General features: G+C 43.8%; 1 protein-coding gene across 2 annotated transcripts in view; it reads left to right on the top strand.

Moving 5' to 3' along the window:
• cep78 (centrosomal protein 78) overlaps nucleotides 1-15,420 on the top strand; it is a 126,369-nt gene that overhangs the window by 73,427 nt on the left and 37,522 nt on the right. For both annotated transcript variants that reach the window (XM_070882609.1, XM_070882600.1), the window contains exon 9: nucleotides 7,168-7,276. In XM_070882609.1, coding sequence (XP_070738710.1) covers nucleotides 7,168-7,276 — 109 coding nt within the window. The remainder of the gene's footprint in view (nucleotides 1-7,167; nucleotides 7,277-15,420) is intronic.

Genomic DNA, 15,420 nt, shown 5'->3' with positions numbered 1-15,420 from the left:
GTATTTTGTGCAATTCTGGGCACTGCACTTTAGGAAGGATGTGAAGGCCTTAGAGAGAGTGCAGAAAAGATTTACAAGAATAGTTCCAAGGATAAAAGCCATCAATTATTTGGATAAATTGGAGAAACTGGGGTTGTTCTCCTTAGAGCAGAGAAGGTTGAGAGGAGATTTGATCGAGGTATTCAAAATCATGAGGGGTCGGACAGAGTAGATAAAGAGAAACTGTTCCCATAGGCGGAAGCGTCGAGAACCAAAAGACGCAGAGTGAAGGTGATTGGCAAAAGAACCAAAGGCGCCACGAGGAAAAACATTTTTACGCAGCGAGTGGTTGGGATCTGGAATGTACTGCCTGAGAGGGTGGCGGAGGCAACAACAATAACAACTTGTAGTTATATAGCATTTTTAACACAGTGCAATGTCCCAAGGTGCTTCACAGGTGTATTATCAGCCAAAATTTGACACCGAGCCATATAAGGAGAAATTAGGGCATGTGATCAAAAGCCTGGTCAAAGAGGTAGGTTTTAAAATGCGCCTTAAGGGAGGAAAGAAAGGTAGAAAGGTAGAGAGGCGGAGAGGCAAAGGCTATGGGCTCCGACATCATCCTGGCTGTCATGCTGAAGACTTGTGCTCCAGAACAAGCTGCGCTTCTCGACAAGCTGTTCCAGTACAGCTACAACACTGGCAACTACCCGCCAATGTGGAAAATTGTCCAGGTATGTCCTGTCCACAAAAAGCATGTCAAATCCAAACCGGCCAATTTCCGCCCCATTAATCTAATCTCAATCTTCAGCAAATTGACAAAAGGTGTCGTCAACAGTGCTATCAACCGACTCTTATTCAGCAATAACCTGCTCACCGATGTTCAGTTTGGGTTCCGCCAGAACCACTTGGCTCCAGACCTCATTAAGGCTGTGGTCCAAAACTGGACAAAAGAGCTGTATTTCAGAGGTGAGGTGAGAGTGACTGCCTTTGACATCAAGGCAGCATTTGACCGAGTGTGGCATCAAGGAGCCCTGGTAAAACTGAAGTCAATGGGAATCGGGGGGCAAAACTCTCCACTGGCTGGAGTCATACCTAGCACAAAAGAAGATGGTAGTGATTGTTGGTGGTCAATCATCCCAGCCCCAGGACAGGCTGCAGGAGTTCCTCAGGGCAATGGCCTAGGCCCAACCATCTTCAGCTGCTTCATCAATGACCTCTGCATCATGTCAGAAGTGGGGATGTTTGCTGCTGATTGCACAGTGTTCAGTTCCATTCGCAACTCCTCAGAAAATGAAGCAGTCTATGCCCACATGCAGCAAAACCTGGATGACATTCAGGCTTGGGCTGATAAGTGTCAAGTAATATTTGCGCCACACAAGTGCCAGGCAATGACCATCTCCAATAAGCGCGAGCCTAACCACCTCCCCATGACATTCAATAGCGTTACCATCGCCAAATCCACCACCATCAACATCCTGGGGGCGGGGGGGGGGGTCATCATTGACCAGAAACTTGACTGAACCAGCCACATAACTACCGTGGCAACAAGAGTAGGTCAGAGGCAGGGTATTTTGCAGCGCGTGTCTGACCTTCTGACTCCCCAAAGCCTTTCCACCATCCTCAAAGCACAAGTTAGGAGTGTGATGGAATACCTTCCACTTGCCTGGATGAGTGCAGCAGTAACAACACTCAAGAGGTTCGACACCACCAAGAGGCCCGTTTGATTGGCACCCCATCCACCACCTTAAACATTCACTATCGGTGCACCGTTTCTGCAGTGTGTACCATTTACAAGATGCACTGCAGCAACTCGCCAAGGCTGCTTTGACAGCCCTCCAAAACCCACGACCTCTGTCACCTAGAAGGACAAGGGCAGTAGGCGCATGGGAGCACCATCATCTGCAAGCACCCCTCCAAGTTACACACCATTCTGACTTGGAAATATATCACCGTTCCTTCATCGTCACTGGGTCAAAATCCTGGGACTCCCTCCCTAACAGCACTCTGGTAGTTCCTTCACCACAAGGACTGCAGCGGTTCAAGCTGGCGGCTCACCACCATCTTCAGTTGGGGATGGGCAATAAATGCTGGCCTTGCCAGCGACGTCCGCATCGTGGAACGAAAAAAAGTCGTCTAGAGCTAACAAAGGCATGGATGAGAGCTTCAGCAACGGAGGAGCTGAGGCAAGGGCAGAGATGGGTGATATTACGGAGGTGGAAATAGACGGCCTAAGTTATGCTGCGTGTGGTGCGAAGCTCATTTCAAGGTCAAATATAACACTAAGGGCTAGACTTTCCTATAATTTTTGGCGGGTTCTCGGCGATTGTCGTCAGCTGTTTTTCTGCCCGGCGAAAGTTTCCCCCTTCGTTTTTTTAGTGGTTTCGCCCAAATCTGAAAACACTTGCTGGTACCAAACCGCCAATGTGCAACGCTGAGAAAATCGCCAGGGCGGAAATTGTCCTCAAAGGAAGCCCGTCCAGATTGCCAAGTGAACCACCCTGCAACAGCTGCTTAAACAGGGCGGTAGGTGAGTACTCTGCAAAGAAAGGTAAGTTAAAGATTCTTTTTTTTTAAATTTTAAAACGCCGATTAGGTGTAAAAGTGTCTTGGGAATGTTTTTTACGTATTTATTTTTTTTTATTGAAAGTTTTTTTTAAAAAGTTTTCCTCCCTCCCTCGGCCCAACCGCAGCCTCAGACTAAATTTTTTTTAAAAATGCCTGTTTTACTTAATTTCCCCTTAGCTGCCGAGAATAAAGGTGCAATACCCATTTTCTCGCCGGGCAATTAGTTTTAACATAAAAGTGGAAATTCTCGTCAGCGTTACTTACCAAATGTTAGCAGTTTTTCTGAACGGGCAATTGGGCGTTGAGAGGCTCATAGGAAAGTCTAGCCCTAAGTTTGCAAAAAGTGTGGTTCAGCCTCAAAGATATTGGGGAGAGGGATGGAATCAGTAGCTAGGGAGCGGAGTTTGTGGTGGGGACCGAAAACAATTGCTTCAGTATTCCCAATATTTAGTTGGAGAAAATTTCTGCGCATCCAGAACTGGATGTCGGTCAAGCAGTCTGACAACTTGGAAACCGTGGAGGCAAACTCAATCTTTCAAAAAGGCTTTCAAAAGGAAATTGGATATATACCTGAATGAAAAAAAAATTGCAGGGCTACGGGGAGTGGGGGAGTGGAACTAGCTGAAGTGCTCTTGCAGAAAGCCGGCATGAGCTTGACAGGCGGAATGGCCTCCTGTGCTGTAACCATTCTATGATTCAATGATGAATGTCTGAGAATTAAATAAAAGAATGGGCATTTAGAAATACATATCAACAGAAGAAGCTTTCTGTTTTTTTTAAATTCAACTCTTTAAAAGAATTCACTTGAGAATGAGGAGGGGTGTGTGCAATCTTTCTCCTCTCTCTCACCCCTCTATTTCTATCTCTCTTTCTCTTTGTTTCCCCCTCTCTCTCTGCCTGTTTAATATGCATTCTGAAGTTTCGAGAGTACTTGTAAGTGGAAAGCAGCAACAGCTGAAACAAATGTGTAATCAGTATAATCTGACATACAGCCTGTTTTTAAAACATTCCACATAAATTTTACTTGAATAAAGCTTTTGAAATTCGTCCTCTAGATATTTTTTCCAAATTATTTTGAAATCAATCACATTTTGTTAGGGATTAAGAAGCATTCTTCCCAATGGGCTAGTTTAAATGCTATTGATAAATTCTAGGAAATTGTGCACATTCACTTGCTCAGCCTCCAGATCTGCCTTCACCTCATGGTGCCACTGCTTTGGGCATAAATATCAAGTCCAAACAAATGATTTTTTGCAAGGCTGAGGCCTTCATTAAAAGTTTTAATGATGGTATTAAAAGAATCAAAACAATTTCATGACTAAATTTAACCATGTTATTCATTTTTTGTTTTGCTTAAAATTTTATTTTGAACATTATAAATGTCAGTTTCTAAGAGGAATAATTCATATGAACATTTTTCAGTGACATGTTCTGTTCAGATAGGATTTTCCTATTATGACTTAATATGTTTAAATATGCTTTTTCCACTTTTAATATTCGGATACAGGTTTTCAAAAATTATGACGCAGGAAGTAAGGTTAATGAATATAGCTAGTGCAAGCCATTTGCAAGATTTTTAAAATATCTAGTGGACATAGTTATCTTTTTTTTTAAATCCTTCATTGCCTTACCCCACCGTACCTCTATGACCTCTTCTACCTTTGGTCCTTTTTTATTTAATATCCGACCTCTTATGCATCCCTCCCTCCATAAGAGCATAAGAAGTAAGAGCAGGAGTCGGCTATTTGGCCCCTTGAGCCTGCTGCACAAGTCAATGAGATCATGGCTGATCTTCGACCTCAACACTTGCCTGCACTATCCCCAGATCCCTTGATTCCCTTGATATCCCGAAATTTATCGATCTCTGTCTTGAATATACTCAACGACTGAGCATCCACAGCCCTCTGGGGTAGACAATTCACCACCCTCTGAAAGAAGAAGTTTCTCTCATCTCAATCCTAAATGGCTGATCCCTCATTCTGAGACTGTGACCCCTGGTTCTAGACTCGCCAGCCAGGGGAAACATCCTCCCTGCATCTACCCTGTGAAGCCATGTAAGAATTTTGTATGTTTCAATGAGATCACCTCTCATTCTTCTAAACTCTAGAAATATAGACCTAGTCTATTCAATTTCTCCTCATAGGCCAATCCCCCCATCCCAGCAAACGGTCTGATGAACCTTCGTTACACTCCCTCAATGGCAAGTATATCCTTCCTTAGGTAAGGAGACCAAAACTGTGCACACTACTCCAGGTGTGGTCTCACCAGGGCCCTATATAATTGCAGTTAATTGGCTGTAAAGCGATTTGAGACGTCCAGTGGTCGTGAAAGGCGCTATATAAATGCAAGTCTTTCTTTCATTAAGACGTCTTTACTCTTATACTCAAATTCTCTTGTAATAAAGGCCAATATACTACTTGCTTTCTTAATTTATGCTATACCTGCATGTTAACTTTGTGATTCGTATCACATGGCTCTGGTTGGGGTGGAGTGCAGAATGTTTTTGTGCAAGGGATGTCGCAGTTGTGTGTGGCGGACTGGTTGGGCCGGGTGTTCTTTACCTTATCGCCATTGTTCATTGTTCATAGGTTTATATATAACCTTCAGGGTTGCTGACTGAGGGCCGTGTAGTTCTTTGTTGGCCGGCGTGGACGCGATGGGCCTAAATGGCCTCCTTCTGCGCTGTAGATTTCTATGTATACAAGGACAGCCAGGTCCCTATGAACACCAACACTTCCCAATCTCTCACCATTTTTAAAAAAGTACTCTGCTTTTTTATTTTTCCTACCAAAGTGGATAACTTCACATTTCTCCTGATTATATTTTATTTGCCATGTTCTTGCCCACTCACTTAGCCTGTCTATATCCCCTTGAAGCCTCTTTGCATCCTCCTCACAACTTACATTCCCGGCTCGTTTTGTATCATCAGCAAACTTGGATATATTACGTTTGGTCCCGTCATCCAAATCATTGGTATGTATTGTGAATAGCTGGGGCCCAAGCACCGATCCTTGCGGTACCCCGCTAGTTACAGCCTGCCAATCCGAAAATGACCCGTTTATTCCTACTCTCTGTTTTCTGTCCGTTAACCAGTCCTTAATCGATGCTCGTATATTACCCCAATTCCATGAACCTTAATTTTGTTTAATAACCTCCTGTGTGGCACCTTATCGAATGCCTTCTAAATATCCAAATACACCACATCCAATAGTTTCCCCATATCAATTCCACTAGTTACAACCTCAAAACACTCGAACAGATTGATCAAACATGATTTCCCTTTCATAAATCCGTGTTGACTGCCCACTCCTTATTATTCTTTTCCAAGTGCCCTATTACCTCGTCCTTAATATTAGATTCTCGCATCTTCCCTACAACTGATGCCAGGCTAACTGGTCTGTAGTTCCCCGTTTTCTCTCTCCCTCCTTTCTTAAATAGCAGGGTTACCTTTGCGACCTTCCAATCCATGGGAACCTTTCTAGAACCTGTGGAATTTTGAAAGAGGACCACCAATGCATCCACTATCTATAGCCACCTCTTTTAAAACCCTAGGATGTAGGCCATCAGGTCCATCTTTCACCATTGCTGCAGAGCCTTCACCTATCTTGGCCCTTATCTCTGGAACTCCCTGCCTAGACCTCTGCCTCATTTCCTTTCGCCCTGCCCTTAAATGTCTTCCTCAAAGCTATATTTTAAACCATGCCTTTGGTCACCTCGAACTCTCATTTATGCTCTGAATATGTTTCACTCTTGTGTGAAGTGCCTAGGGACTTTTATAAATGGAAGTTTATTTTTATGAGGGATGCTAGTACTGGGAAATGGAACAAGTTCCTCTTTTTGGGTGCCCAAAGTGGAAGATTTTGTTTTGATAGCGTAAAGGCTCTGCAGCAATGGTGAAAGATGGACCTGATGGCCTACATCCTAGGGTTTTAAAAGAGGTGGCTATGGATCGTGGATGCATTGGTTGTCATCTTCCAAAATTCCACAGATTCTAGAAAGTTTTTTTCTGAAACAACGCTTGCATTTATACAGTGTCTTTAATGTAGGAAAATATCCCACGGTGCTTTGCAGAGGCATAAATAGATAAAAATGGATGCCAGGACAAAGAAGGATATGATTGGAGAGGCGATCAGAAGCTTGGTTAAAGAGGTGGATTTTAAATCGGGCATTAACGGAGGAGTGGGAATTAGAAGGGTTTAGGGAGAGAATTCCAGAGTCTGGGACCTCGACAGCTGAAGGCATGGTCACCAAAGGTGAGGTGAAAGGACGGGGGAATGAGAAAAGGTCAGTCAGAGGAACAGAGAGTTTGGGGGGAATTGTAGAGCTGGAGGGTGTTAGAGATAGGGAAGTGTAAGGCAGTGAAGGGATTTAAACACATGGATGAGAATTTTAGATTGGGGGAATAGGGGGACCGAGAGCCAACGTAGGTCAACAAGGATAAGGGTAATGAATGAGCAGGACTTGGTACTGGAAGTACTCTCTTTATACAATTGGCTTTTAAAAAAATAAATCAGTAATATAGCTTGTTCCAACAGTGTATCATGAAACTATAATCAGTATATAGCGTTTACTTTTGTCACCATTTAACATTATTTTTGTCTTTCCCTTTTAAACCTCAAGTACAAATGGCTAACACTAACATCCTCTCGAGATCCTGCTAAACAAAAGCAAAGAAGAAAAACTATAATGCTGGGACATGGTTTGAAAGGAAAAGCTACTATTCGTATAGGTAACGATGCTTATTTTCGAATTAATACAAAGATGGAGAGTATTTTCCCAGATGGATTTTTATTGTCAATGTTGAATAATAACATATTCATAATGTGAGCGCATTGTTGTTGGATGATGAAGTTGTTAAGTCCAAGCTTACAATACCAAACTAAAACCGCTTCATAGAAACATAGAAACATAGAAAATAGGTGCAGGAGTAGGCCATTCGGCCCTTCTAGCCTGCACCGCCATTCAATGAGTTCATGGCTGAACATTCAACTTCAGTACCCCATTCCTGCTTTCTCGCCATACCCCTTGATCCCCTAGTAGTAAGGACCTCATCTAACTCCTTTTTGAATATATTTAGTGAATTGGCCTCAACAACTTTCTGTGGTAGAGAATTCCACAGGTTCACCACTCTCTGGGTGAAGAAGTTCCTCCGCATCTCGGTCCTAAATGGCTTACCCCTTATCCTTAGACTGTGACCTCTGGTTCTGGACTTCCCCAACATTGGGAACATTCTTCCTGCATCTAACCTGTCTAACCCCGTCAGAATTTTAAATGTTTCTATGAGGTCCCCTCTCATTCTTCTGAACTCCAGTGAATACAAGCCCAGTTGATCCAGTCTTTCTTGATAGGTCAGTCCCGCCATCCCGGAAATCAGTCTGGTGAACCTTCGCTGCACTCCCTCAATAGCAAGAATGTCCTTCCTCAAGTTAGGAGACCAAAACTGTACACAATACTCCAGGTGTGGCCTCACCAATGCCCTGTACAACTGTAGCAACACCTCCCTGCCCCTGTACTCAAATCCCCTTGCTATGAAGGCCAACATGCCATTTGCTTTCTTAATCGCCTGCTGTACCTGCATGCCAACCTTCAATGACTGATGTACCATGACACCCAGGTCTCTTTGCACCTCCCCTTTTCATCATTTGTGTTTCAAGGAATGCTCTATTTCATTAAAAAAAATTGTATTTCTGCAAGTTTAATAGAATTGAGAAAGTTCAGCACCATTTGGTCCATCAGGTCTGTATGAGCATTTGCTTTTCATTGGAGCAGTATTTATGTGGCTGGTGCAGTTAAGTTTCTGGTCTATGAGGCTTCGGCGATGGTAATGCCGTTGAATGTCAAGATTAGGCTCTCGCTTGTTGGAGAAAGTCATTGCCTGGCACTTGTGTGGTGCTAATGTTACTTGCCACTTATCAGCCCAAGCCTGAATGTCGTCCAGGTCTTGCTGCATGCGGCCCTGGACTACTTCACTATCTGAGGAGTTGCAAATGGAACTGAACACTGCAATAATCAGCAAACATCCCCATTTCTGACCTTCTGATGGAGGGAAGGTCATTAATGAAGCAGCTGGAGATGGTTGGGCCTGGGACACTGCCCGAAGGACCTCCTGCAATGATGTCCTCGGGCGAAGATGATTGACCTCCAACAACCACAGCCATCTTCCTTTGTGCTAGGTATGACTCCAGCCAGTGGAGAGTTTTCCCTCTGATTCCCATTGACTTTAATTTTACTCGGGCTCCTTGATGGCACATTCGGTCCAATGCTGCCTTGGTGTCAAGGGCAGTCACTCTCACCTCACCTGTGGAATTCAGCTTTGTTGTCCATGTTTGGACCAAGGCTATAATGAGGTCTGGAGCCGAACTGAACTGAACCCAAACTGAGCATCAGTGAGAAGGTTGTTGGTGAGTAAATGCCGCTTGATGGCACTGTCGACGACACCTTCCATCATTTTGCTCATGTTTGAGAGTAGACTGATGGGCGGATTGGATTTGTCCTGCTTTTTGTGGACAGGACATACCTGGACAGTTTTTCCACTTTGTCGGGTAGATGCCAGTGTTGCAGCTGTACTGGAACAGCTTGGCTAGAGGCGTGGCTCGTTCTGGAGCACTCATCAGTGTATATAAATTACTGCCACACCAGATTTAGAAGATTTTATGTATTCATTTCTGTTGCAGTTTAGGCCTGATTTTTATTTGCCAGCTCCATTTGTTACAACAGCTTCTATTTCACTTGCAGTGAGCAAAGTAGGCAAAAAAGGACATATTTTAGGTGCTATAATGATGTCACAAGAAAGGTAGCTACAACTATATTTCATGTACCCAACTGTCCTTACCGAGAAACCCACATTTGTTTGCCCAGATAGTCCTACCTAGACACGCATCAGAGGTCTGTCTTCAATGCCTCATAGCTGTACTATCTCCTGAAGAGCAATTTACAAGTTTTCCAACAGAGTCATTTCCCATGGATTTGAAAGTCACTGCTGCATTAAACTTCTATGGCACTAGATTCTTCCAAGCCACCACTGACAGCACATGCCAAATGCCGATCAACAGAAACATCAAATAAATAACAGAGGCCTTATTTGCAAGGGAAATGTTCATCACTTTCCCAATCGAAACAGAAAATCGGTGCAGGAGTAGGTCATTCGGCCCTTCGAGCCTGCACCATCATTCAATAAGATCATGGCTGATCATTCACCTCAGTACCCCTTTCCTGCTTTCTCTCCATACCCCTTGATCCCTTTAACCGTAAAGGCCATATCTAGCTCCCTCTTGATGCCAGTTCATTGGATATATTCAACAACTCTCTGCGGTAGGGAATTCCACAGGTTAACAACTCTCTTGAGTGAAGAAGTTTCTCCCCATCTCCGTCCTAAATGGCCTACCCCTTGTCCTTCGACTATGTCCCCTGGTTCTGAACTTTCCCAACATCGGGAACAATCCTTCGACATTTAACCTGTCCAGTCCCGTCAGAATTTTATATGTATCTATGAGATCCCCTCTAATCCTTCCAAACTACAATGAATACAAGCCCAGTCGATCCAGTGTCTCCTCATGTCAGTCCTGCCATCCCGGGAATCAGTCTGGTGAACCTTCGCTGCACTCCCTCAACAGCAAGAATGTCCTTCCTAAGGTTAGAAGACCAAAACTGAACACAATATTCCAGGTGAGGCCTCACTAAGGTCCTGTACAACTGCAGTAAGACCTCCCCACTCTATACTCAAATCCTCTAGCTATAAAGGCCAACATACCATTTGCCTTCTTCACTGCCTGCTGTACCTGCATGCTAACTTTCAATGACTGATGTACCATGACACCCAGGTCTTGTTGCACCTCCATTTTTTCTAATAGGCCGCCATTCAGATAATATTCTGCCTTCGTGTTTTTGCCTCCAAAGTGGATAACCTCACATTTATCTCCATTATACTGCATCTGCTATGCGTTTGCCCACTCACCTAACCTGTCCAAGTCACCCTGCAGCCTTTTAGCGTCCTCCTCACAGCTCACACCGCCACCCAGCTTTGTGTCATCTGCAAACTTGGATATATTACACTCAATTCTTTCATCTAAATCATTAATGTATATTGTAAATAGCTGGGGTAGCAGCACTGAACCTTGCGGCACCCCACTAGTCATTGCCTGCTACTCTGAAAAGGACCCGTTTATCCCGACTCTCTGCTTCCTGTCTGCCAACCACGTCAGTACATTACCCCCAATACCATGTACTTTAATTTTGCACACTAATCTCTTGTGTTGGACCTTGTCAAAAGCCTTTTGAAAGTCCAAATACAACACTGGTTCTCCCTTGTCCACTCCACCAGTTACATCCTCAAAAAATGCTTGAAGATTTGTCAAGCAGGATTTCCCTTTCATAAATCCATGCTGACTTGGACCGATCCCGTCACTGCTTTCCAAATGCGTTGCTATTTCATCCTTAATTCCAACATTTTCCCCACTACTGATGTCAGGCTAACCGGTCTATAATTACCCGTTTTCTCTCTTCCTCCTTTCTTAAAAAGTGGTTTTACATTAGCTACCCCCCAGTCCATAGGAACTGATCCAGAATCGATAGACTGTTGGAAAATGATCACCAATGCATCCACTATTTCCAGGTCTACTTTCTTAAGTACTCTGGGATGCAGACTATCAGGTCCCGGGGATTTATCGGCCTTCAATCCCAATCCCATCTCCTTCGTGAAGACAGAACCAAAGTATTTGTTCAATTGGTCTGCCATTTCTTTGTCCCCATTATAAATTCACCTGAATCTGACTGCAAGGGACCTACATTTGTCTTCACTAATCTTTTTCTCTTCACATATCTATCGAAGCTTTTGCAGTCAGTTTTTATGTTCCCAGCAAGCTTCCTCTCATACTCTATTTTCCCCCTCCTAATTAAACCCTTTGTCCTCCTCTGCTGTATTATAAAATTCTCCCAGTCCGAAGGTTTGCTGCTTTTTCTGGCCAGTTTATATGCCTCTTCCTTGGATTTAACACTATCCTTAATTTCCCTTGTTAGCCACGGTTGAGCCACCTTCCCCGTTTTATTTTTACTCCAGACAGGGATGTAAAATTGTTGAAGTTCATCCATGTGAACTTTGAATGTTTGCCATTGCCTAGCCGTCAACCCTTTAAGTATCACTCGCCAGTCTATTCTAGTCAATTCACATCTCATACCATCTGTTAGATCGCTTAATTTCCAATGAAATACGAACTCCGATTGTAGTTTTAACTTTTTAATCTTGGCAGAGAGCAACAAACTGCTTGGCTTCAAGCCAGGTCTTTGTTCTTACTGAGACACATGGTCAAAATGGCTGTATTTTATACCTGGATTAATTTACAGAAAAGATCTCGCCTTCTTTGACCTTATTGGCTCAATTGAAAGTCTTTTAACGTTTTAATTGGCTCGCTACCCAAGGTCCGAAAATGTCAAGTTGATTGATGAGTTAATGCAACATGCCGAACTACATGTAGCAACCTTGACTTGGGGGTCTGTGAATTTTCACAGTCTGTCTAAATGAGCCTGTTTGCATACTCTATCACCATCAAAGTTACCTTTCCTTAAATTCAGGACCCTCGTCTCTGAATTAACTGTGTCATTCTCCATCTTAATAAAGAATTCTACCATGTTATGGTCACTCTTCCCCAAGGGGCCTCACACAACAAGATTGCTAATTAGTCCTTTCTCATTACACATCACCCAGTCTAGGATGGCCAGCCCTCTAGTTGGTTCCTCGACATATTGGTCTAGAAAACCATCCCTAATATACTCCAGAAATCCTCCTCCACTGCATTGCTACTAGTTTGGTTAGCCCATCAATATGTAGAAAGGAGACATCAGCACAACGGCCAAGGATTGTAGATGGAATCCATGCATTATTCAAAGCATTGAGCCTGGCAGCAACTTTCTGACAGGCATGCTGCTGTCTTCTGGAGAAATGCCCAGAAGACTCTGCCTGGAGTGCCAAACCATGCACTTTTTGTGACTGGAAGGCTGTATCCAGTGGGGTTCTGCAGGGCTCCGTGCTGAGTCCATTGCTTTTTATGGTATATATCAATGACTTGGACTTAAATGTTGGGGGTATGATTAAGAAGTTTGCAGATGACACTAAAATAAGCTGTGTGGTTGATAATGAAGAAAAAAGCTGCAGGAAGATATTGATGTACTGGTCAGGTGGGCAGAACAGTGGCAAATGGAATTCAATCCGGATAAGTGTGAGGTGATGCATTTGGGAAGGTCTAACAAGGCAAGGGAATACACATTAAATGGTACGACACTGAAAAGGGTAGAGGAACAAAGGGACCTTGGAGTGCAGGCCCACAGATCCCTGGTAGATTAGCTGGTTAATAAGGCATATGGAATACCTGCCTTTATTAGTCGAGGCATGAAAGACAAGAGCAAGGAGATTATGCTTGAACTGTATAGAACACTGGTTAGGCCGCAGCTGGAGTACTGTGTGCAGTTCTGATCACCATATTACAGAAAAGATGTGATTGCACTGGAAAGGGTGCACAGCAGATTTACAAGAATGTTGTGTGGACTGGAGATGGTTCTGTTTTCTTTGGAACAGAGGAGGCTAAGGGGAGACCTGATTGAGGTGTATAAAATTATGAGGGGCCTGGATAGAATGGATGGGAAAGACCTGTTTCCCTTGGCAGAGGGGTCAACAACTAGGGACTATAGATTTAAAGTAATTGCGGGGGGGAAATTTAGAGGAGATATGAGGGGAAATTTCTTTACCCAGAGGTGCCTGTGGTGAGGCAGAAACCCTCAACACATTTAAAAGATACTACAATGTGGACGTAACCTACAGGGCTACAGACCAGTGGGATTAGCCTGGATAGCTCTTGGTCGGCAGGCGTGGACACGATGGGCCAAAATGGCCTCCTTCCATGCTGTAAATTTCTATGATTCTATGCAACTCCTGTGGCAGTACATCCACTTTTAGCCATCCAATAAGAGAATGGATACTGCGCCACTCTGTCACTTGCCCACAAACTACATTTGGTGGCTTCACCTTGGCCTAGATTTTGCTGGGACGGAGCATCTCATGGCGTGTCCTTTGGGCTGAATTTTTGCCGCCATTCTCAAGTTCTTGCATCCGATTTTTTTTTTTTTAGTTCCCGATTTTTTGATGTCACTGTGGGCGGAACCTGCCGAGTGCTCCATTTCTGGCCATTTAAGTGAGTTTGGCCAAGTAGGATTTTTTTCAAAAATGGCGCAGTGCACCGTTCTGAAAAACCTTAGCTACACTTAAGAAAATCGGCACAGCGAAGACACTTGCTGAAGACTTGGCGCCAGGGGTCCTTTGTCCGAGGATTGCAGTAGCACCGGTGGGGAGGGGGAGCCTATCAGCCTGGGATTGCAGTGGGGGAGGCGGGGGGTGCGGGGGAGGTGGTCGTCCTTTCGACCCGGGATTGGAGCAGCGGAGGGTGGGGCCTTTTGGCCCGGGATTGCAGCAGCACTGGCATTGTACAGGTGGAAAAAAAATCTATAAATGCTAATAACTGCAGTTACAAAAACTCTTGAAGGACTGGAGATGTTGTTCACAGAACCCTGATTTTGAATTCATAACTTTTGAGTGTTGCATCTGGAAGGAGAATTGATAAAGTTTGCGCAACATTTCTCTACATATCGTTCATAAGCTCCTGGATTCATAATAGTGAGATTTCAGTCTACGCCGCTCCAAAATGAAGGGTTATGCCGGCGAAACTTGGGACTTGTTTTTTGGCACAGTCGGGTCACTAAAAAATCGGACATATCTCTACAACTGCGCCAAAAAAGTCTATGTGGCATTTTGGGCTCTTAAACTTGTTTGTGCGCATTTAGGTTTCAAAAAAATGTGCCCACAAAAGTTGCTGATAACGATGCAGCGAGGACAATAGAGCATTTGGGACTTTGGTGAACAATGGGACAAACAGTGTATCTCCTTAACAAATGAGATGGAAGGATTGAGAAATAAACAGGAAGGACTGAGAAGGAGGATGAATTAGAGTGGATGAATTCAATGTCAAATCAGAATTCAGCAGAAGAGGACAAAGAGTTTAACTAGGAAGGGGGACATAGAGTATGAGAGGAAGCTTGCCAGGAACATTAAAAACTGACTGCCAAAGCTTCTACAGATATGTGAAGAGAAAAAGATTAGTGAAGACAAACGTAGGTCTCTTGCAGTCAGATTCAGGTGAATTTATAATGGGGAACAAAGAAATGGCAGACTAGTTGAACAAATACTTTGGTTCTGTCTTCACGAAGGAAGACACAAATAACCTTCCGGAAATACTAGGGGACCGAGGGTCTAGTGAGAAGGCGGAACTGAAGGAAATCCTTATTTGGCGGGAAATTGATGCGATTGAAGGCCGATAAATCCCTGGGGCCTGATAGTCTGCATCCTAGAGTACTTAAGGAAGTGGCCCTAGAAATAGTGGATGCATTGGTGATCATTTTCCAACAGTCTATTGAATCTGGGTCAGTTCCTATGGACTGGAGGATAGCTAATGTAACACCACTTTTTCAAAAAGGAGGGAGAGAGAAAACAGCTAATTATAGACCTGTTAGTCTGACATCAATAGTGGGGGAAATGTTGGAATCAATTATTAAAGATGAAATAGCAGCGCATTTGGAAAGCAGTGGCGGGATCGGTCCAAGTCAGCATGGATTTATGAAAGGCAAATCATGCTTGACAAATCTTCGAGCATTTTTTGAGGATGTAACTAGTAGAGTGGACAAGGGAGAACCAGAAGGGATGAGTGTATTTGGACTTTCAAAAGGTTTTTGACAAGGTCTCTCACAAGAAATTGGTGTGCAAAATTAAAGCACATGGTATTTGGGGTAATGTACTGACGTGGTTGGCAGACAGGAAGCAGAGAGTCAGGATAA

This window comes from Pristiophorus japonicus, chromosome 1 (genome assembly GCF_044704955.1).
Source record: "Pristiophorus japonicus isolate sPriJap1 chromosome 1, sPriJap1.hap1, whole genome shotgun sequence".
In the NCBI taxonomy this organism is placed as follows: Eukaryota; Metazoa; Chordata; class Chondrichthyes; family Pristiophoridae; genus Pristiophorus; species Pristiophorus japonicus.
This window is presented reverse-complemented; position numbering and strand designations above follow the sequence as displayed.